Genomic DNA, 23,290 nt, shown 5'->3' with positions numbered 1-23,290 from the left:
GCCCAGGCTGCACCACTTGTGTGAATGGAAACTCTTCCATCTTGCGGTTTCTGTGCAGGGTTCTACCTCCAGGACCCACCCCACCTCCCACTGTCCACAGCACTCCCAGCCTGAGAGGCCACAGCTTAAAAAACAGCTCTTTATTCCACATTGCCCAATATTTTTACACAAGTAAAATAAAATGCATATTTCTGTATATCGCGGTCTGGGCGGGAGGCGGCGTTCTGGAACAAACACTACCACCGCTCCCTGTAAACATGATGGAGTGGAGATGGGTGGGTGGAAGGCGTCCATCAGGGGGGGCCCGGCTGCCCCTCGGGCCTGCTCCCGGTGCTGGCTGGCAGCATGGAGGGGACCCTGTATGTACACACACCTGGCGACTGAGAAAGGCCTTGCTCTCAATCAGGGGCTGGTCAGCAGGGCCTGAGCACAGTCCACAGCACCAGCGCCAGGCCAAGGGGGGCGAGGCTGCAGGCGAGGCCAGGAAGGGCACCTGAGCCCTCTGCATCACCAGCGCCACTGCCCCCACTGCCTGCCTGGCCCAGACGGCACTGGCTGCGGGTACGGTTCTTTCGGGAACAGCCTGGCCTCCGGCGAGGCCCCACGGTGGGGGGCCCTGGTGGCTCTGAGCCCTGGGGCCGCAGTGCAGTTAGTGGGGGTTCGGCTGAGCCAGGTAGGGTCCCAAAGGGGGAGTCGTTGATGTGCCTCGGGCCAGAGCTGTTGCCTGGAGGGCTATCACCGGGGGGCACACGTCCCTTGAGTGCATTGCCAGCCGAGGCTGGACTCCCGGCCTCCAGCACCGAGGCCTTGTCCGCAGCATCCGGCTGGCAGCACTTGGGGAGCCCCAGCAGCTGCCCGTTGGCATACCCACCAGTCCAGAAAGCACGGGAAGGCCCAGCAGCCACGGCGCAGCCTTCTAGGTCAGTGGCTGCCAGGCGCTTGAGGTCTCGACCAGCCAGGTGTGCGGGCAGGCTGCAGGGCACCTCGGACGAGGAGCCGCGGAACTGCCGCAGCCAGGCCCAGAGCGGGCGCGCCCGGCAGTCGCACACCCAGGGGTTGTCGTTGAGCCGCAGGTACTGCAGGGCTCGCAGTGGCACCAGGGCCTCCGCCGGCAGTGTCGAGAGGTTGTTGGCGAACAGGTAGAGCGTCATGAGGCGACCAAGGTCTTGGAAAGCGTGCGGGTGCACGTGGGCCACACGGTTCTGGTGCAGCAGGAGGCGGTCCAGGCTGTGCAGGCCGCGGAAGGCGCGCTCAGGCACGCTGGGGATGTGATTGCCATGCAGGAAGAGGTGTGTGAGGTTGCCCAGGTCTCGGAAGGCATCGTCAGGCAGTGCCTGCAGCCCGTTGTCCTGCAGGTAGAGGTACTGCAGGGCAGCCAGGCCACGGAACAGGCCGGGACCCAGCTCCTGCAGGCCGCAGCGGTCCAGGTGCAGTGTGTGCAGGCGACCCAGGCCGTGGAACGTGGTGGGGTCCACGGCACGTAGCTGCGCGTTGTCGCTGAGGTCCAGCTGCTCCAGGAGGGCCAGGCCCGCGAAGGCGGTGGCGTCAATGTGGGCCAGTGAGTTTGAGTGCAGCCACAGGATGGTGAGGTTGCGGCAGGCACGGAAACCAGCCGCCGGCACGCGCGCAATGCGGTTGCCATGCAGGAAGATGCGCTGGCTGGCCGCCGGGATGTCGGTGGGCACCGCCTGGAGGCCCTGCTGCGGGCAGCTTGTTGTCACTTTGGGCTCATTGTAGCACACGCAGGCCCCTGGGCATGGAGCTGCCATCCGCCACACCTGCAGCCACAGCACCCAGGCCAGTAGCCGGCTCCCTGTGGACAGAGGAGAGGGCAGTTAGCTGGCAGGGAGCCCTGTGAGGCTGGGGGTTGTGCTGGAGCCAGGCTGTCCCAGGACGCTCTCAGCCCTGGGCACTCAGGTGCTGTGATCCCTGCTCTACCTGCCATGCGGAGGCTGCGAGGGGGTCATAAGCTCCCTGGAAGTGGACAAGGCCTCAGTGCTGAGGCCAGTAGTCCAACCTTGGTCGGCACTGTGCTCAAGGAACATGTGTCTTCCAGTGACAGCCCTTCAGGCAACAGCTCTGGCCCAAGGCACATCAACAACTCCCCCTTTGGGACCCTGCCTGGCTCAGCTGAGCCCCGGCTGACTGCACCGAGGCCCCGGGCCCTCCACCAGGGGCTAGGCTGTTCCATGCCAGGAAGCCTTGCCTACCCTCCTGCCGGGAGTCAAATACACAAGCTGACAAGCTCACGCCGCCCGTACTGGGCAGGGACCACTAGAAGGCCTCCCACATGGACTCACACCTGCAGATACCTTCTCTGGACTCCAGCTAACAGTCCCTGGGCTTTCTGGCTGTCCCTGTTGGTCCCAGCACTGTCCCTGGCCGGTCCTCTGCTGCACCAGTCTACAGGCCAGACTGGCAGAACTCCCTCAGAGGAGCACTGAGCTGAGGCTCATGCCCAGGCCTGCCAGGCACTCAGCTGCTGAGCCCTCTTAGGCTCCAAGACGGGTGGGGCTGTGGCGCAGACTGTGCTCTGCCCAGATCTGTGCTACCAGAGACGCTGAGGCCCCAGGGCTGCCCCAGTTCTGAGGAGGCCTCACCACCACGGGGAGCTGTGCTTTGACAAGGAAACTGAAGGCACCCGGCAGAGTTGGGAACCACAGCCCCCAGTGGTCCTTATGCAGGGGTCCGGGGTCCCACCAATGGGACCCAAGCAACTCTACTATTACAGGATCAGGAGACTGGATGCCTGAGGGCAGGTGGGGTCTAGAGCTCAGAAGGGTGAGCCCCTCCAGGCAGGCTGCTCCCTCCTCTACACATACTCACAACTGCCCTCAACCCTCCTGCCCAGACATGTTCTTAGGGGGTTCTGCTCCAGACCTGGGGGGATACACCCCCGTTCTTCCTCCCCCTTTGACGGGCTCAGCGGTGACCTACACCAGGCAGGAGACCCCTCCTGAGGCGATGCATCCAGCCCTGGTCTCACCAGCAGAGCCACACAATACCAAGCCCATCAGCCCACCATAGCACCCCCTCTTTTAGTGTTGAAGGTTCTTTCTGCTTTCAGGAGTGAGCCTGTTAAAATGCGAACCCCCCTGGGAGGGTTATGGCTTATCAGCTAACATTTAAGTTATCAGCTAACACCTGCATTGACAGCTAACACTTTCCTTGGCGGCTAACAGACAGGAGCTGGCTAAGTGCTGGGGCTGGAGCCAGGAGAGAGGAAGGAGAGGACCACAGGCTGGCGTCCCCCACTCCAAACCATGACCTTGGGGCCCCCTCCATGCTGGGGCCTCTCTGCCTGACCTTAGGGCTGGTCCAGATGCTCACCGTAAGCTCGGAGCCCCAGCAAACTGGCATGTGCAGTGGTCACAAGGGGTGTGTCCTCCTGGACTCCAGCCCTCAGGTCCCGTTGCCTCCTCCCCACAATCTGGTGACCTCCTCTGTCCCCTGTCAGTGGCTGTGGACGTGATAGCCCCAGGACAGGGATCCAGAGAGGCAGGCTGTGGCCAGGGCCCTCCAAGCCCTAGGCACCCCTCCTGGGCCGGCCATGCGTGGGAGCCTGTGAGAGGCACCTCGGCGGCTGTTCTGTTTACACCGCTGACATCCTCTGCGGCTCCCCTCCTGGAGCCTCCTTGGGAAGTCAGGCCTCACTGTGCCGGCTCCCACCAGCATCTCACCTGCTGGCACGGGCTGTAGCTGTGCTACGAAACCGTACTTCCTGTCTTCGAGACCCTGGTGCAAGAGTCAGTCCTGGGCGGGGCCCAGGTACTCACCGGGCCAGGCTCGGAACCTACCTCAGCACCGAGGGCGGGCCACATCATGAGGATGCCGTGCCACCAACTGCACCATGCCACAGACCGGCTATGTCGCCAGTCACCCTTCATGACCACGCCTGCCACATCACTGGCCCAGAGGTATTCCTGTGGCAGTGCCCTGTGGCTCCCAAGCCTGCAGCTATGGTTTGTGAGCTTGGCTGGCGTAAGGTTCAGCTGACCTCACCAGAATGGAGGCCCCAGCCTGGGCCCCCAGGAGACTGTGAGCTTGGGGCTACACTCACTCGACGAATGCCCCAAGCGAGGTTCTGGGGCTTAGCTGCACCACTGTGGGAATGGTTGGCAGAGCAGCCGAGCGGCTCAGCCCTGCCAGGAAGTGGGCATCAGGCGCAAAGACACAGCTCCATTCTCCCTGAGCCAATTGCTTTTCGGAAACTTCTGAGGATCGGTCCTTCTGCACGGATCCTGCTGTCAGCGCAGGAGCTGGTGGTGGGCTCTCTCCTCACAGCAACTACAGTAATTGGCGCCAGCCTGGCCCCCCTTGGGGCCTGCCCGCTGGTCTCCATGGCAACCCCTCTGCTGAGCAAGCACAAGGGGGCATCTTTTTATAAGGTAATCAAACCCAACTTTGCAGTGTGGGTTCATATTCACAGAAGGGGCCCTGGGGACACCAGAGACCAAGCCAGGAAATGGGAGGGCATCCTCTGACCTCACCCTGAGGGCTGGACCCAGTCACTCACCTGACCCCTTCCATAACCACTGTGGAATGCCACCCCTAAAAGGCCTCCCCGTCCTGTCTCCCTATCCCATCCTTCCACCTGTCCCCTCAGCCTCTCCCTTCATCCTGTCCTCTGTCTTCCCTGCCTCCGCAGCCCCCTGAGCCAGGCCTCTCTGGCCTCTAGGTCTGCACCCTTGCTGGTCCCATCTGCCCACCAGAGGCCCCAGGCTGGTTGCTTTAGCCTCATCTCCCACTTGTGCCTCGCTGGGTCTGGTCCTCAGTGCGCTCCCAGGGCCAGCCTGCCTTCAGGCACGTGTGACGCACACACATGGAAACTGCTGCGCACACACAGGACCATGGCACACGCAGGAAACAAGAGTGCAACACGCCCCCCCCCCAAAGCCCTTGCTGCCTTCATGACCCCACACCAGGCTCCAGGCCACCTGAGCTACACACAAACCCAAACCAGCCCCTCTCCTGCCATCCCTAAAGCCTATTCTCTCTCCTCAGGCCTCGTGCTGCACCCTCCGCATGGAACGGCTCCTGCCTCAGCCCACGTCTGGCTCAGAATGATGGGCACAAAGGCCATGGTTGGGGAAGGACTGGCCACTCCTTGCCTGGGGTTGGGATAGGACAGCGACTGGATTCTAGCTAGGGCCCCTCCTGTCTGAGCAACCAAATGGGGCAGGAATGACAACTGAGCAGGGCACGGAGCCAAAGGCCTGGAGCCTGGGAGGCATCTGCAGGAGCCTACGCTGCTCACCCTGCCCCAGCTCCGTGCAGCAAAGGACCCCGCTTCCCCTCCACGGTCACTGTGCTGGGACAGGGGGAGAGGGGAACCTGGAGAGGAATAGGAAGGGGGGAGGAGGAAGGTAGAGAGAGGAGGGAAAGGGAGGGGAGCCAGGAGGGGCAGAAAAATCTGGGGACTCGCCATCAGCCGCAGGAGCCGGTGGGAAGTGGGCAGAGAGCTGCTGAGATAGCAGCTCAGGAGTAAGGATTGCAGGCACGGCAGGGGTGTCTGTGGTGTGTAACCTGGCCCCCACAACGGCAGGCCCCCCAACCTGGGCTGAGGTACACAGGGATGCAGCTCCCCTGAGGTCCCATGGGGACACCTCTGCCCCCACCCAGTGAGGCCACAGAGACAGCACAGGGCTGGTAGCCTCGGAGTCCCAGACACTGGTTCAGTGCCCTCCAGTTTCAATGCTCCCGCACTGCGGTGGGGTGGCAGAAACTCCCACCTCAGGTGTTGTGATGAGGGCCCACCAGCTGGTATAGAAGGTGTGAGTCAGAACTACATAAGAATCCATTTTCTTTTCAGTATCATGGGCCCATTGTACAGATGAGGAAACTGAGGCAGTGACCTGCTTCCACTAGAGAAGGGTTAGGAGGGGAGGCGGGAGAGGGAAGGAGCCACAGCACGTCCATCCCAAGCCTGAAGAGGGGCCACGGTGCGACCTGGGAAGGAACAGGGCCCAGGCTGTGAAGACGGGGACAGGTGCCAGGGGCACATGGCTCCCTCCTGTGTATTGGTGGCTGTGAGGAGACATTTCTAGGGAGGCTCTGAGCTGTAACCTGCCCCCTTGGGCAGGTGGGGTCACTAGGCTGTAGAGGGGTTGGGAAGCTATAGCGGAGCCAGGACACTGGTCAGCTCAGGACCCCCTCAAACACTAAAAACGTCCGAGAAGGATCACGTCACAGGCTGCAGTTAGAAGGCGGAGCAGGAGGCCACAGCTCAGCACACCAAGGCCAGAAATAGCTGCAGCGGGGGTGCAGCCGGTGGTGTCCACGTGCGGCACAGGGCCAGGGCAGCGCTGCGCTCGAACTCCTCCCCATGCCTGGCTCACCCCCATCCTCTGCCTTCCGTCTGTCCCCTCAGTCTTCACTCGCTTCTCACACTCACCACCTACCTTCCGCCCGCCTGGGGCCCAAGGCACGTGCAGGGGCAGCGTGCATGCTCATTGCATTTCCCAGGCCCCTTCCGGGCTCCAGGGGCCTGGGGGAGGAGAATGGCAGCAGCCCCCGTGGGGCAGCACACCCTTGAAGGGGTGTGGCCGACATCCCTGCTGCCCGCCACGCCTGTATTGATCTTCTCAGGGCAGTGGCTGCAGGGTGGGCCAGGTCCATAAGGGACCGAGTCACTGCCGTGGCAGGAGGGTGCGGGACCCAGGGCTGAACAGTTTCAGGCCAGCTGGGTGCGGTGGAGGAAACAGGCCAGCACAGGCAGAGCTGCCAGAGGCCGCACTGGGACTCAGGCAGCGCGGGCAAGACCAGCCTCCTGAACGCACTCGGTGCACAGGCGGACCCAGGACCTGCAGGCCAGGCTGAGGCAGGGCCAACGATGCTGTCTGCTAACTTTCCTAGAGGCCTAGCTTATTTACCCATTTTACAGTTGAGAAAAATGAGTTTTGGTGGGGAAAACCACGAGCTCACAGCCCCAGGGCTAGCAGGATTCCTAATGTCATGGCGCCAGGTCGATGAAAGGCCTTTCTGGACAGTAAAGGGTTAAAGTTACCCCATCCCCGCCTTACCCATCATCCTCACCTCAAAACCAAGCTCCATTCTCCCTCAAAATTCTCAGCTAATACTCCACCTGGGAGACAGTTCAAGGCCCCTTTCAAGTCAAGGAAACTGAGGCGGAGGCCAGGGAGGGCCCTGTGGCTGGGGCCTCACTCACTCAGCAGACTGCACCAGGGGCGTTGCTGGCACTGCAGGCCCGAGTCCAGGATGCAGACCCTGGCTTGCGACAGCTGTGATCCAGGAGTAGGATGACCACAGGCGGTCACCCTGCCATATGGCATGTGCCACATGGGGAATTTAAGGTGTCACAGAGCCTCGGCCTGGCTCGAGATGTCAGGGGATGCCGGGGAGGAGTCCTGGAGCCCGCCGCCAAGGTCAGGGTCCAGGCACACAGTCTGATGATCAGGATCCTTGGCCTGGAGACTTGGACAAGGCTGAGCTGCCAGCATGGTAGGCTCTGGAACCTCGCCCTGTCCAGCCCACGTCTCCACATGTCCACCTCCAGGGAGCCCCATGCTAGCGGCTGATGATATCAGCATCCGAAGGCTCTGTCCAGCTGAAAATGTGTCCAGCCCCAGGGACTTAGCCGGCATCCCTTCCATTCCATCAGGCCACCAACAAACACCCGCTGCCTAATTACCTGGAGAATTCGGTTTCCACAATCAGAGTTTCTTGGCTAATTGATTCCAACAGTCATTATAGGCTTGAGTTCCCAGAGAACACAATGAGAAACCGGCCGGTGGCCGACATGCCCCTGCCCTGGGGAGCTCAGGAAAGGGGCACTCCTGGTGTGGGGGCCTGGGACCTGCCCTTCTACACACCTGCCCCCGCTCCCATCTGCCCGTCCTGGGTCCTCACTGCCAGCTCCTGCCCTGGCAGGGCCAACAATGCTGGGTCTTGCCTTCCTCCCCATCCATCCCTCCCTCCTCTTCCCAGGACACTCTATCTGCCACCTACACAAAGCTGACCATTCTTGTGAGGCCCAGAGCATCAGCAGCCTATAGGGCCAAGGCATGAGCACACAGTCAGGGTGCACACAGTAGGAATGCATACTTGGGTACATGCTGGAGGAACACACACTTGGGGTACATGCTATAGTAATGCACAGTCGGGGTGCATGCTCTAGGGGTGCACTCTGGGGCCTTCAGTTGCCGAAGCCTGGGTAGGTCAGGGCACAGCAGGTGAGTCAGCGAGCAGCAGGGGGGTTGCTGTGGTGAGGCCAGACAAAATGGGAGCCCCTCCCACAAACCAGGGCTGGTGGAGAAGACACATGCTCTGAAGCCCTGGGCACTTGTCAAACATCACCAGCAAGGCAGGCAGACGGCATCTGCTTCAGCAAGATTTATTCTGCTATGAAAAGAAAGGCCCTTGTCTATTCGCCCTCTGGGATCAGCCCATCTTGCCTCTCAACAGCCTGGGATCAGCCCGTCTGGATGCAGCAGCTGGACTGCAGCCCACCTGAGCTGTCCCAGAATAGCCAAGCTCACAAACACCCGAGCAGAGTGCTCAGGGCTTTGAAAGTGAGCTGGGTGGCGGGGTGGGAGCAGCACCTGCAGAGACCATGGAGAAGCCCAGTGGGGACTGGTGAGCGGTATAGGACGCAGTGCTTTCCAGGGCATGAGGGTTTTGAGAGGCAGTGAATGACCCGTCTCAGCCTGAGATTATCCCATTCGAGCCACCACCCGCCGAGGCCAAGGCACCACGTTCAGGCAGCTAAATTGAAACCCTCGTTGGAGCCAATGGGCCCTTGTCTTCCTATTCCACTGGCATCCGGCAAACCAGCCCACTGGCTGCTGCCTATTTTTGCAAATAATGTGTTGTGGGCAGACAGCCCCACCTGTGTGCTTACTGTGGCTGCTACCCCAGCTGAGTGGAGTGCTCCAACACACCGCGTGGCCCACAGAGCTGTAATTATTTAGTATTTGGCCACTTAGGAAAATAGTTTGTCAACCTGGCTTGTGATGGGGGCATGGTGAGTGCCCGCTGCACGTGGGTGATGCCGCCTTCACCTTCACTACGGGCTCGCGGAGGTCACTCAAACCCCCACCTAAGGAAAAGGAAACTAAGGGTCAGAGAAGGCCACTGTCCCGCTGAGGCCACACAGCTGGGCTGGACAGAGCCTGGCAGCATCTCACGGGGCTGGAGGGTGGTGAGGAGAGAAGGTGAACCCGAAACAGCACACAGGTCCAAAGAAAAGCAAGTATTTTGCTAAAGAGGCTGTCGGAAGGCTGACAATCAAACATGCAAAGGAGAGAAAACTTACAACAGACAGAACAAAACTGTCAGTGAGGAGAGACGGAGGATGGCCCAGGCACCAGGAGAAGGCACTGGTCCACACAGTCCCTGCCTGGGAGGAGGAGGACGGTGCTTCAGGGACACATGTCTACAGGGAGGTAGTTTCGGGTCGGCAGGGAGGCTCTGGAGCCACCGCCGCTCCACACCAATCCAGCCACCCCAGGGCAATGTGCCCTCCTCCAGGGACTCTGCAGCCAGGCTGTCCCCAGGGTGGCTCGCTGACCAACTAACGTGACACTGCCCACTTGGGCGGGGAGGAGCGGAAGCAGCCGTCAGTTCCCAGGGTGTCAGGAGTCAGGCCTTGGTTGACGGGACTTCCCATATAAGAACAAAGATGGGTCGACTTCGTCCAGGAAAGAAGAGAGGCACCGGGGAGTGGGGCTCCTGTGATCGGGCTTCCCTTACGCGGCCCGCGGCCCCCGGCCAGCCGTGCACGGAGAGTGAGCTGTGGAGGCCGGCAGTCCTGTCGTCATCGCAGCCGCCACGTGCAAGGCCTGGGATCGCAGGCAGCCAGGCGCGACCGGGCCCACTGGGAGTGCAGCCAGCCTCACACGGGCAGGGCGGGCCAGAGGTGAGGGAGCCGCAGGCCGGTGCTGGCAGCCATCCGGCCTTCCTGAGCCGGCCGTGGCCCGGGGACACCCGTTCTGGCATCAGTGCCTTGATGCTGCACACGGTCTTCTTGGACGAGCACATGTCCTGCCAGTCCTCCGTCATGCCCCCAGCAACCTCGCACAGCACCCACCACCAGGGCTGGGGGCAGGAAGGGAAGAAAGGGGAGAAACGGGACCCTCGGCCTCCCTGGGAATGGCCCTAGGTGCAGAATTCCTTCATTCCTGGAGGTTTCACCACATCCCACAGCACAGTGGCGGGGAGACTGTCAACCCCACTCCTCAGACAAGAGCACTGAGGCTTAGAGAGGCTAGGCGACCACAGGGCACCAGTGAGGTCAGGGACAGGGTCCAAGGCTCCAGTGCCACAGTCCCAGGAGACCAGAGCAGGCCCTAAGTCCCAGCAGGGGCAGCTGACCCCCCACCCCCACAGTGGGCCAGCATGCTCTGGGCTCCGTGACCCCGCCCCAGGGCCTTGTCCTCAGCACAAGCCTTCTGTTCCCTGGGCTTGGATACACCCCCTCCCCAAGTGGCTGGGGAAGCTGCCGGCCCGCTCTGAGTCTGTTTCCTGTTAGTGACATGAGGATGATGATGGGCCAACACATGCCTCCCTGGGGCCCCAAGATGCCTCCAGTCTGAAAACCCCACTAAGCATACACACCTGGGGCCCAGCTCTGGGACCAGAGTCTGTCTCTTCAGAGACTGGTGTGGGGCCTCTGCTAGTCTGATCTGGTCAACCCTGTCTCAGGGAGGTGCCAGGGAAGCGAGGCCCAGCTCCAGAGGTGGCACCCGGAGCCATGCTGATTGTCTGCTTCCAGCAGTCTCGAGGCTGCTGCGGCCCGGCCCGGCAGCCCTGCTTCAGCGGGACAGTCTGCCAGGGTGGGAGGGGGCAAGCAGCCGGGCTGAACTGCCAGCATGCCGAGAGCCCCTTCCCTCGCCTCCGCCAGGCTCAGCCTCGGCAGACAGGCCTGGAGCGCAGTGCCGACCACCCGCCTCACGAGCGAGCCCCGTCTGCACTCAGCGTGGAGTCAGGTTGCTGCTGCTTCCCGGGCAATGCTGGCACACTCCGTGGTCCACTTCCCTGCCCACTCGCCACCCGTGTGGGAGACCTGTTTGTCCCCCTGAGACCCACGATGATGGGGAAGGGATACGTGCTGGGAGGGGCAAGGAACAGGGTGAGGGGCTGCTCCCTTGAAGAAATACCCAGAGATAGGGTGCTTGCCCTGCAGTGGCTCTTGCCTGGTTGCCCAAATCCTGCCAGTCAACAAGCTTGACTCTCAGCAGAACATCTGATTGCTATTATTGCTTCCCTAGTAAATGTGACCAGAAAACCAGGTGTCTGGAAAAGACACCAATGGAGACAAGAGGAAAAATGGCCGAGCCAGTGTGGGGAATGGATGCAAGTTAGGAAGAATCTAATCAGTGTCCTTGTAGAGATAGAAGAGGATTTAAAACAAGAACAGGGTGCTATGAACAAGGAGCCCTCAGAAAACAGGAAGAGTGCCTGGAAGTTAAAAATAGAATTGCTAAAATTAAAAAAAAAAAAATCAATAGAAGTGTTGGAAAACAAGGTCAAGGAAGTCTTACAAAAAGAAAAACCAAAAGAGAAAGGTGGAAAATGATGATATTCAGAAGACAAATATATAGTTCCAACTTCTGTCGTATTGGGAGTTTCGGAAAGAGAAAACAGAGGAGAAAAAAGTTACTAAAGAAATAATACCAGAAAATCTGGAGCAGAAGACCTGGCCCTCCATTGGGCAAGTGCCTAGCACACAAAAAATGACATTCACAGTGCGATTTCAGGCCTCTGAGGGCCAGGAGAGGCCCAAAGCACGCCAAGGAAAAGCAACACGGCTTCAGATTTCTCCACAGCACACTGAACACCAAAATGTTCATTGCTATGGCTTCAAAACTCTGAGGGGAAACTATTTTCAACATGGAATTGTGGACCAGGCCAATGCAGCTTGAATAGATTTGCTAACACTGATGGGATGATTCTTCACCGTGCCTTCTTTAGAGAGTTAGTTGGGGTTGCGCTTCAGCTAAAACCGGATGTAAACCCTGAAGGAGAAAAACAAAGGGCCCAAGAAACATTGGGTGATAAAAGGAAGTCCTGGGCAGCTGTAAGGGGCCCACAGCTCCTTGGCCCAGGTGAGGACAACAGGACAAAGGCCTTGGGTGAGACTTCCTTGGGGTGAAACAGGAGATTCAGTAGGGTGCCTAACCTGGAGAAGAGTAAGCACATGAGGGTGGCAGACAGGACAAGAGAAAAAAAAGGCAAAGTCAACTGTAAACTCCAGGAAAAACAAAAGGCTGGGCGCAGGTTTTAACTTTGAGCAAGATATGGTTGCCCACAGTATTACCTTTCTAAAAAGACTGCCTGTCTGGCACTGAAATCTCAGAGACTGAGATAAATAAAAGAAGAAAACAAAGGGTATCTGCCCGAAGGTGGAGGTGAACATGGGTCAGAAGTAGGCGTCTCCAAGGTACAGGAGGAAGTGGGGCCATGGGAGCTTCAGCAGCGCTTGGCCTTGTGTCTGATGCAGGGACAAGGCCCCACACGCTCCTCTCCAGCCCCTGCTCAGCCAACAGTGGCTGAGGACACCCCTGGTCCTCAGGGACGCTCCAGGCTCTTGGCTCCAGAAGCCTCTGAAATCCAGACACTTGAAGGGTCAGCTTCCAGCCTGAGAATCCACCTGTGTGCTCGGGCCTCCCACAGCTCTGCCGCCACCAGGCAGCCACTCCTCCTGACCCCTCCTCACCTCTGCCCTGCTCCCATCTTCCAGGTCGGAGCCCCCAACCCCAGACTGAGGACCCCGAGGAGCAGAGGGTCCGGTGGAGAAACACAGCCGGGGGCTGCCTGCACATGTGGCCCCCGGGGAGGGCTCACCCTGGCCCTGCCTGAGTGCAAGCAAGCTCCCCTTGGCTCCTGTGAGAGCCCTAATCATGTCTGCACAACTGAACCCAGGGCACACCGGCAGGGGTGACGTGAATAAGTAATTGCACTTTTATTAACAAGTGATAAATGATTCCCATATGATTGTGTGTGATAACTCTTCCTTATTTGAAATCAATTTGGAATGGAAATTGTTGGCGGCTTCTCACCATCGAGGGTGGGAGAAGAAGGCGCCGCTGCCTTCTGGAAAACAGGTCAGTGTATTTCGGCTGCTTCCTGAGGCTCATGCGCCTGGCGCTCCCAGCTGTAGAGGGGGTCGGTTGCCCTGGGGGCAGGGCCAGGGAGGGTGGCCTCATTTTCTCAGCAGTTGCCAGGATGAGTAAGAGGTCAACGCAGGTACCCCAGCATAGTCTCTCCCCACCCCCTACACCTGATGGATGCTCCGAAAGAAGCCTGGCCCACCCCATCAGATCCAGGGCACGAATGCCCCCAGGGTCAAAGGTCAGGCTGAGGGAGGAACCCCCAAAGCCCAAGGCCTTGCTGGAGACCACCACAGGCATTGGCAGCCATGGCTGGGCTGTCAAAGTTTGGGGGGTCAGCATCTGCAGGCCACATTCCACTGGTTCCCCAATGGAGCCCTGAAGACCAGAGCAACTTGACCTTTCACCCATAGAGGACCCAGCTGGCTCCACGCCCCTGCCCAGGCCAACCATGGCTTGACTTTATTAAGCCTGAAAAGGCATTTGTCTTTTCCCCAACATTTTCCTAATGATTTCACAACACCCTGCCCCCATCCCTATTTTCCACTCTTTTCTCCTCTAGCTTATCACAGGAAGGTCCCCAGCATGAGCCCAGGCCCAGGTCAGACAAACCTTGTCCCCTACCCCAGTGCCCCTGGCAGGCCCAGCCTGCTCTGAGCAGTGCCCTTGGCCCAGGCCTCAGCACCTCTCTGGTTAATGCATACTTAAAACCCTGCAACCCACTGGGCAGGCAGCCAGCTGCCTCCCTCCCAGGCCAGGCCCACAGGGAGCCAGACCCCGCCTACCTGCCACTCTTCTGCTCCTCCCCAGTTGTCTCCCCCAAACCCTAGGGCTGCAGCAGGCCCATGAGGCTGGGTCACCCCCAGCCCAGCCACTATGCCCAGCTAAGCTCTCTGCCAGTGACCTTGGCCTCTCAGGCCTGGGTTTGTCATCTGTGAAATGGGAGGTTGGGTCTGAGAACCTGACAAATCCCCAGAGGTGGGGACTCTTTGGTTCCTGACACCCCCACCTCTGTCCACTGCCAGGGATCCCACTTCACCCCACCCCTTGCTGATTTGTTTCCGCCGTTTGCTCCTTAGGGCTCCGTGGGGGCAGCACCGCAGCTGGTGACCAGCACACAGAGAACCCCATAAATGCTTGCCATGCAAATACAAGAAATGTTCACCACTGTGGGCAAGTTTCCAGGCTGTGCAGACAGCCTTCTCGGAGGATGTCCAGGCCCAGGAGAGTCCGTGAGGCACTGGCCAGGTGATTCGGTTTAATGAGGTCCTGAGTGGGGCCCATGATGGGATTGGAGCCCTTATGAGAAGAGACGAGGGAGAGCTGGTTTTCCCTCTCCATGTGGGACCCAGGAAGAAGGTGGCCGTCTGCAAGCCAATTAGTGAGCCCTCACCAGACCTGACCCTGCTGCACCCTGATCTCGGACTTCCAGCCTCCAGAACTCTGGAAAAACAATTTCTGTTCAGCCACCCTGTGTGGTATTTTGTTATCAGCCTGAGCTGATTAATAGAACTCCTTTCTTAAAATTCTGATATATTTTTCCAGATTTTCTATAATGTACACAAACTAGTAAAATCAGAAGTGCTTTGAGTTTGTTCTGTTTGGTCTTGTGTGCGGATACTGGACGGGGCAGCCCTGCCCCGGAAAGGGTGGGTGAGGCTCTCTGCACGCAGCAGGATCCCCCCAACAGCCATGCCCAGGGCTCTGCCTTGGTGGGACCTCAGGCAGGTCTCCCAACTCCTTGGAACCATTCCCTCACCTGGAGAATGAAGATAACAAGACCCACCTCACAGTGGGCAGAGATGCCACACAGCTTGCCTGGGCAGGCACACACTGAGTGCACAGGAAATGCCCAGCCCACCCCCCTGCGGGAGCACGTAAAAACGGCCTCATGTCACCCCCAGCAGGGACCATGGTCCCCATCTGACAGAGGGGAGGTCAAGGCACAGCTAGAAAGGGCATGCTGGTGCCTAAGCCAGGCTTCCCGGAGGCCCTGGCGCTGGCAGGAGCACTGGGCCTTCCTTCGCTCAGGTGGCCCTCCTCTGGAATGCCCTCTGTTCCCAGACACAACCCCTTGAAGGGCTCTCCTCCCCGGCACCCATCACACCACCCCTCAGAGGCCAATCCTTCTCAGCCTGTTCCCCTCCCACACCGCAGCCTTGCCTGAGACGTCCATCCTCAGACCTGCCCCGAACCCTGGACTCAGCCCCAGTGGGGTGTCGCTGGGCTCACGGCTCACGGGCTCCCACCGCAGGGTACTCAGCAGGAAAGGACATCAGTGAGGCCCGAGGGCTCCGGCACGAGTGATGCGCCGGAGGGTCTTGACCCTGCCTGGGCCTCCAGCCAGTGTGGGGATGTGAACGCCTTGGTCATCTGGGGCTGAAGCCGAAGCATGGAGGTCTGCAGGCCCTCCCTCCCCAGTGCCTGCCTGAGAGCACGCTGCCCCCTCCCCTGGGCCCCTTGTCACTGACAAGGACGGTCGTGCCTATATCAGGCTTCCTGTGATCTGGAGGTGGGGGAACAGGCAGGCACGGTGTCGGGGAGGGCCCGGCAGGGACACACACACACACTGCCACCACCCACCTCAGGCCACCCCAGGAGCCAGGCCGAGGCTCAGGCAGCAGGTGAAGAACAGAGTCCATTAGGGCCACCATCTGCCTCAGCCATGCTGGGTCCTCTCGGTGACATCCAGGAGGCATGTAGACAGAATATTTTTATGGGGAGAGTTTTTCTTCTGCTAATTTTCAAACAGGAAGCCAAACTCTTGTCACACCTGTCCTCATGTCAGCCTCTGCCTGACATAAATTGGGGCTGAGGCAGGGAGATGAAAGACAGCCTGGACACGGCTTGGTGTACAGGGACCACGTGTCACACAGCCAGGAGCACGCAGAGCAGTGGGCTGGCTCCCTGCCGGGCGGGGAGGAGCGGATCCCAACCCCTCCTCTGCTTTCCTCTTGGCCCCCACAAGCTCTCTGCCTGATCCCCATCTCCCTCCTCCTGTAGAGGGCCAGCCTGGGCCCACCCCAGAGGCCTCAGCTGCCCAGCCCCATGCATTGGGCTGTCCCGGAGTCTCTGAGCTTCTGCTCCCTCCAGGACCCTCCGCCCCCTCAGCCAGCAGCTCCAGCACCTCTTTAAGACCTAGGGCCAGTGTGGCCTTGGGGGACCCAGTGGGGGCCCGGCCTTAGGGTCCTCACCACCCTGCTGGCACCCACAGAGTACTTCTCTCTTCTAGGGAACTCATAGGGTGTCACCCTGGAACCTGGGGGGCCTTTAGGGTGGAAGGTGTCTCAAGAATCTAGGGATTCTTTTTTCTTCTGGTACATGCCCCTAGCGGGAACCGAACCCGGGACTCTCTGGTCCGCAGGCCGACGCTCCAACAGCTAGGCCAAACCGGCCAGGGCGAATCTAGGGGATTCTGTGTCCAACACAGCTGGTCTGAAAATAATGCCGAGAGAATGGAGGGAGAAGTGAGTGATCTTCGGGATCCTCCCTAGGGCTCCCCCAACCCCCACCCTGAGGGTGCAGCCTGGCTAATGCCATCAAGGAAGAGAAGGGTCCTCCCCTGGGGACGATGGTGGGGAGAGGTGTCACTTTTCAGGCCACACTTAGGAACCACGGTCCTGTTCTCAGGCCCTCCACCAGTCCCTGGCGTGTGGAGAGGGCCACCCATGTGTTGGGGTCAGGGATGCTCACTGCACCAGAGGGACGGTGAGTCCTGCTGCTTTTTCAGTTGGCCTAGGGCTCTTGGCCTTGGCCCCTAAGGAGACCTACCGGCCCGGCCCCTCCCAGGCTCACTGGTCACCATCTCACATGGCCTCATGCCTCGGGAAGCCCTGGTAGCGGGGCAGGGCATGACCAGCCAGCTCCGTGCTCTGAGGGCGAAGGCCGGGGCTGGATGTGTCCTGGAGAGCAGGGTGGCATCACCAGGGCAGATGGAGGGCAGTGGGCATGAGAGAGCCTGGGAAGGAGCTTGGCAGGGATCTAGGAAGAGTGGGGTGGGCACAAGGGCCGCTTTCGGGTTTCTGGCCGGGGTGCTCTCTGGAGGCAGGTGGGAGAGCTGGGTGCAGAGCTTCCTGTGTGACCTTGAGCCACAGCTCTCCCGACGTTGCTCTGTTGTGACACCCAGCATGTCCTGGTGGCTGGCCAGGACCGGCCTTTCTCTGGGATTCTGCTGCTGGCCACATCTTTGCGGATGGGAGGTGGTTCTGGGCTGCAGACCACACCCATGGGGAGGCAGCCCACCCTCCTGCTGCCCAGATTCCACCCCGCCCAAAGACCAGGCAGGAAAACCGCCGCCCTTCCACTGCAGCACGAGGCTGGGCAAAATCAAATGTGAGGCAGAAGCCTCCACACAGTCCTGGCTCCCTGTGCTGTCTTCACTGAGGCTGGACATATCTACTGCGTGCCTGGGGCTGCTACAGGATGCCACCCCCGCTGGTCCTGTACCCAGCCCTCCCCTACTTCCCCCACAGCCAGCGCCCAACATGCCTTGGACTTGAAGTGTTTTCCCACCCACGAAGGCACTGAGTTGGTCAGCAGCCGTGGATTGCGAATGAGGCCGCTAGTGACCAGGAAAGGATGGGTGCTGCCCAAGGTCACACAGCAAGCTGACACTGCACAGGCTGATCCAACAGCTGCCCAGACTTCGAAGGGGAGACTGTTGGCAGGTCCCCGAGCCTGCCCCATCTGGGCCCTGGCAGCAGGTGAATAAAGGCAACATCTCAACAAGGTCACAATGGTTGGCTGGGACAGGCCGAGAACACCGTGCTGAGCCCAGGCAAGCGAGGGGAAATCCAAGAGTGCTCCTGGGAGGAGGTGAGGGTCCCGGAGTCCCGCCTTGGCCTGAGCCCCTCAGCACTCCACCCGCTTCCTCGATGGGCCCTTACCAGCTCAGCCTCAGCCTGACATTTCCCGTGACATTTGCTGCAAAGAAATAGAGTCATAAAACCAAAGGTTAAATTTGCACATTGCCTCGCACTGCCAGGGGAAGCCGGCCCCTCCACCCACCAGGTGCTGTGGCTTCGGTTTGTGTAAGATGGCCCACCCATTCCCCTGCCCTTGCTGGGGGCCCAAAGATCCCTTGCCCCGTCCCTCCAAGGTACTTCAGTCACCATTTCCCAAAACAAGTTCCTGGGCACAGCAGGCCCTGAAGTGCGTTGCACAGGGGTCACAGAAGGGCCCTTCCCAGCCTACTCGCAAACCTGATGCCTGAGAAACCGTGTGGTAAAAGGAGCTCCGTCAGCACCCCTTAACCCAGCTGGTCCCAAATCTGCTTGACTATGACACCCTTGTTCAAGCCTCACCAACATTCCATGGAACTTCAATTCCATGGAGCGTGACCCGTGACAGCCCGTCAGGAACACCTTGGTTTGGTGCTGGCCAGAGAGCTGAGGAGCATCCCCAGGGTGCCGGGTGGGCTGCCTGAACCAAGCTGGGTGAGCTCCTGACACCCCAGCCCTTCCAGCCAGGCTCCCTGTATCACCATCGGCCTAGCTCCACCTGCCAGGCAGCTCCTCCCCACGGCCCCTCTGGCAGCCTGCCCACTGCCCTGCCTTCAGCTACACCTCCTAGGCCTGGCTGCCCTGTCCTGTGTGTGCGGTGGGGACACACGGCTGGAGGAGGGTGCCTGATGGCTCCTCCTCCATTCTCCCCCCGTAGGGCATGGCTGCAGGCCCACATGGAGACAGGACTGTCAGGACAGCTGCAGGGTGAGGGCAGAGGCTATGTGGAGGGGACAGGAGAGAGGTGACTGGGGGTGCCATGGCTGGAATTCTGATCAATATGGAAGCATATTCACTCACCACCAATGAGAAACGCAGAGCCCACCCTGGAAAGGTCAGGAAGGGTTGGGATTAGGACAAGGGGTATATGACCACACCTCCGGGGGACCTAATGGGGCCTCCATGTGCGGAATGGGTCTCCTATGTCCGGCTACACAACCACGCGCAGTGTGAGAGGCCAAGGCAGGTTCATATAAATAATGGTGCATCCTCAGGAAGGGACTCCGCACACACCACTAAACCCATGATGCACAAGAATAGTTCCCAATGTGCAAAGTGTTTAAAATACAGTGACAAAAGAAGCGACTGCAGCACAAAACAGCCGTATGGTGGGACCTGGCAGGCCCACGCACTCCAGCAATGGTGCCGGAAGGTGCTGGGGGTGTGGACAGTGTGGACAGTGTGCCCATCCCTGCTAGGCTTCCATTCGCAGCTCTGTGACCAGCTGCCTTTCAAAGAATTTAGTCCTATAAACTTAGAGGCCAAAGGTCGTATCCCTTTAACTGCCTGGCTCAGAGTAGGATCTGACAATCCAGGAATGAATGAATGAATGAATGAATGAGTAAATGAATGAATAAGTGAATGAATGAATAAGTGAATGAGAGAATGAACAGGCATCTGAGGGAGAAAACAGTGCCTAGGATTGGGCTGCTGGAGGGTGAAGAAGCAGCCAGGCTATAGGCAGGGGACACTGAAGGGGCAGAGGATAGAGGCTGGGCCCTGAGAGGACATGTGTGGGCACAGCTGAGAGTGGGCAGCCAGGCAGGCTCCTATGGACCTTGAGGTCCAGGCCCTGGGTGGCCACAGAGGGCCAGGCAGCCCTGCCTGGTGGAGTTACTGGTCAGGGTCCACCAGACTGGGGGTGGGGCAGCATGAACGATATTGACCAGGTACAGTTAAGGGCCCTCAGGACCCCCACAACAGGGCCCAGGGTCAGGGCGAGGGGTGCGGGGGGTGGTCACTCCCTCCTTCCCACACTCACCGACACACTCATTTCCTCACACACCATTCACTCATTCAATAAATTCACTCATTCATCACAGAACTCCTTCCTTGTGCTCTGTTTTCCTGACCCCTTTCCAGATGCACAGACTGAGGCTCCACAGAGACTTTCTGGCAACAGGCCCAGGAGAACAGGGATCTCATCCCTGGGGGGTGGGCTCCTTCCACCTCCACCAGCCAGGACCCTTCTGGTGCTGTACCAGCTGCCAGAAGTGTCTATGCTACAAAGCCATGAGTTCAAGGCCAGGGCAGAGAGCAAGGAGGGGCCTGCGCTGTCTGTGGATGGGCATGAATTTCCCGGCCTGGGGGCAGCAGAGTGAAGGTGAGGTGGGAGTCAGAAAGCAAGGGGCAGGCACAGCAGCACAGGCCTTGGCCTGCCTTCAGCATCCTAGGACAACAGGACTTCCAGAGCCCCAGCACATCCCACAAGCCCTCGATCCACTGGGCCAGGCTGTCTTCCCTGAGCCCTCTTCCTTACCCCTCATCCAGGACCACAGAGAGGGCCACTCCTGACTGCAGGGCCCCGCTGGCCATTAATCCTTGCATAGAGAGAAACAGAGGCTCTGGGGTTCTGCAGGCTCCCTGCTGGTGAGGGGCAGAGCAAAGATACTACCTCAGCTTGGGAAGTGCGTAGGTGGCCACCTCCCACCTCCCATGGTGTCCTTTCCCTCCCTGCTCTCCTACCTGCCCACGCTCCCCTCTCCAACACTGCTGTGACAGCGAGGGGCCTTTATTTCCCCATCTGCAAATGGGAGCGGTCTGCTTGGTAGTGCAATGGTTCCAGGAGGACTTCCCAACGTGGGAATGGCTGGTGGGGATGGGATGGTGGTCTTTTTGCGTATTTTGAAGGTAGGAGCACGGGGTCAGAACTCAGTGGGGGCCTCGACATTGAAGTGCCCCCAACAGCCCCTGAGGGAAGCCTGATTATTGGCCCGTGTCACAGGTAAGGAGACTGAGGCATGGAGTGGTGAACTGTCACACTCAAGGTCATATCCTCCGACGGGGGGCTGAGCCAGGACCCACATCCAGGCCTCTGTTCACCTGCCATCCCACACTCAGGAGCCAAGAACCATCACTGTCTCTGTCTTTGAGTGGGAGCTCACTTCCTCAGTTCGACCAGAGGGGAAGAGGGCAGGTACCCAATTTACAGATGGAAAGACAGGCTTAGACAAAGGGGAGTGGCCAGCCTCACTGACTGCCCTATCATGGGACCCACCTTCACACGCCTTATAAGCATGACTGGCTTGTCCCCTTCTACAGACAAAGACACTGGTGGTGGCAGTGGAGCAGGCAATATGCCTCTGCCTCTCTGAGCCCTGGCCTGGGGTCCTCTTACCACATGGAGAACGAGTCACCAATACCCTTATCTCAGAGTCCCACACATCACCTAAGGTAGATGACACACCACGGGACCCCTCACTATGGAGAGACCGAGGCACCGGACAAAGCCTTCCTAAGGTCACCCTGGGTCAGCCATGAGGTGGGCACATACCTGCACCCTGCTGGGCTGGCAGCAGTCACTGCTGAGTATGCCAGGAGTCTGGCCAATTTGTCCCTGTGTTGACCTCCAGATCTGAAATGGGCTTTCCCTGCCTAGACGGGTCCCAGCCATAACTGCCCCAGCATGGGGGAAAAGGAGGAGTGTCTGGGACCCCTTTCACCTCACACCCTGGGCTGGGGTACTGAACTAGCCCCCAAAACACACTCCCAGCGCCTCTCCTACAGATTTGGGCAGAATCTGGCCACAGCCCGCCTGGACACACAGGGGCACCCAGAAAGAAAAAAAGACATATACTGATGTGTCCACTGGCACATAGAGTCACACATGCATGCAGACACACATGTTCAGACACATACCAAGTTACACACACACAGGCCTGAGGGGATATGAAGGGGAGACTCCCAGGACATGGGGCTTGGTGGACAGAGGCGGGACGGAGATCCTGTAACTGGTTTCTCACCTTCCCTAGAGGAGAGCTCAAGCTGCCCAGAGCCTCCCCCTTAACACATGTACATGTAGGCATAGGAATGGGTCCCCAGCATGTGCTAATCATGGAGATCACAGCAAACATGCCATGTGCATGTGTGTTTGGCCATGGCATGCAGGCGGGGGTGAGGATACGGGTGTGCACCCATAGCATGTGCGCACGTGCACACTGGGACAGCCTGGCATGTGTGTGAACACGCGGTATGCAAGGGTGCAGCCCTTGTAGACACGTGCACGTGCAAGGAAACGTGTGTGCAGCCTGCGGCATTGTGGACATCAGCAGGGCAGCCCGTGGGGGCACCAGGGGAGCACTCTTCAGGCAGGGCGTGCAGTTGGGTCTCCAGTCCCCACTCTCAGGACTTCACACCAGGTAGAGGGAGGGGCGCCATGAGGGCTGCCAGGGATGGGGTGCTGTGAGCCCCTCAGCCGAATCCCGCAGGGTTTCTTAGGCTGCAGATGTGGGGATTTGACTGCCTCTTTTCATTGCTGGACCCCTGGAGGGGCAGCACAGGGCTAACCCTGCATCCCACACCCTCTGCTGCTGCTAAAGCCCACCCATTCATCCCGCTGCGGCCTGACCCCAGAGCCTGGAGAGGTCCTGAGTTGAGTCCGCGGGGCAAGGATGAAGGAGGTCAATGCCTCCACCCCGTCAATACCCACGTTTCATTAACACATGCTCATTAACCTCTTCGCGGCCGGTGTGCTCCAAGGCTGGACCGCGCCCTTCCAGTCGGCAGCACCCACCCCGGCCCCGGCCCGGCTTCCGGGGCCATTCCAATCCGCCGCCTTCCGCTCCGCCGTCGCCTCCAACTTTCCCGGGAAGCGGCAACTTTTCCTGCTGCCGCGGGCTCCGCCCTCCCCGGGCCGGGCACCCGCGGTCCCAGTCGGCGCGTCACTGCGGTGGCCCTCACCGCCTCCAGTGACCCTGCCGGCTGCCTGGGCAGCCGGGACGGGCCCTGCAGCTCGTAGAGCCCCGCTCCAACCCAGCGCCCCACCCAGCGGCCCGCTCGGGCGCAGCGCAGCGCAGCACTCACCTCCGCCGGACGCCTTCTTCATCGTCGGGGTCGGGCGGGGCGCGTCGGGGACCGAAAGTCGCTTTGGGGCCGGCGCCCGTCTCCCCGCGGCCGGGTCCGCATCCAGGCGCCGCCGCTCCGGCCCGGCCCTGGCCCGGCCGCTGGACGAGGCTGGGCGCTCTCCGCTCCGCCAGCCGGATGAACTGGCGGGGCCGCGGCGCGGAGGGCGAGGGCGGCGGCGACGCGGATCCCGAGCGGATGAATGTTTTATGGGATCATGTGGTCTGACGCGCGAGGAACCCACCCGGTACCCACGCCGGCCCGGCCGGGGCGGGACGGGGGTGGGCCGGGGCGGGGCCTCGCGGCGGGCGGGGCGCTCACCTGGACCGGGGCCGGGGCGGGGCAGGGGCGCGGGCGGCGCGGGGCGCTGGGGCGGTG

General features: G+C 60.1%; 1 protein-coding gene across 1 annotated transcript; it reads right to left on the bottom strand.

Moving 5' to 3' along the window:
• Nucleotides 1–411: 411 nt before the first annotated feature.
• Nucleotides 412–22,901, bottom strand: RTN4R (reticulon 4 receptor). Its single transcript, XM_036277135.1, has 2 exons — nucleotides 22,874–22,901; nucleotides 412–1,813 (listed from the first exon to the last, which is right to left on the bottom strand). The coding sequence occupies exons 1-2, from the start codon at nucleotides 22,893–22,895 to the stop codon at nucleotides 414–416; spliced, it is 1,422 nt and encodes a 473-aa protein (XP_036133028.1). The 5' UTR covers nucleotides 22,896–22,901; the 3' UTR covers nucleotides 412–413.
• Between the last annotated feature and the right edge of the window lie 389 nt (nucleotides 22,902–23,290).

The sequence above is a fragment of the Molossus molossus genome, unplaced genomic scaffold (genome assembly GCF_014108415.1).
Source record: "Molossus molossus isolate mMolMol1 unplaced genomic scaffold, mMolMol1.p scaffold_m16_p_22, whole genome shotgun sequence".
Lineage (NCBI taxonomy): Eukaryota > Metazoa > Chordata > Mammalia > Chiroptera > Molossidae > Molossus > Molossus molossus.
The sequence above is the reverse complement of the archived record's forward strand: the minus strand, read 5'-3'. Positions and strand labels throughout refer to the sequence as shown.

Coding starts and splice junctions, on each gene's coding strand:
- RTN4R (XM_036277135.1), bottom strand. CDS start 22,895: ATGAAGAAGGCGTCCGGCGGAG. Junction 1,814..22,873: donor GAAGAAGGCGTCCGGCGGAG/GTGAGTGCTGCG, acceptor CTCTGTCCACAG/GGAGCCGGCTACTGGCCTGG.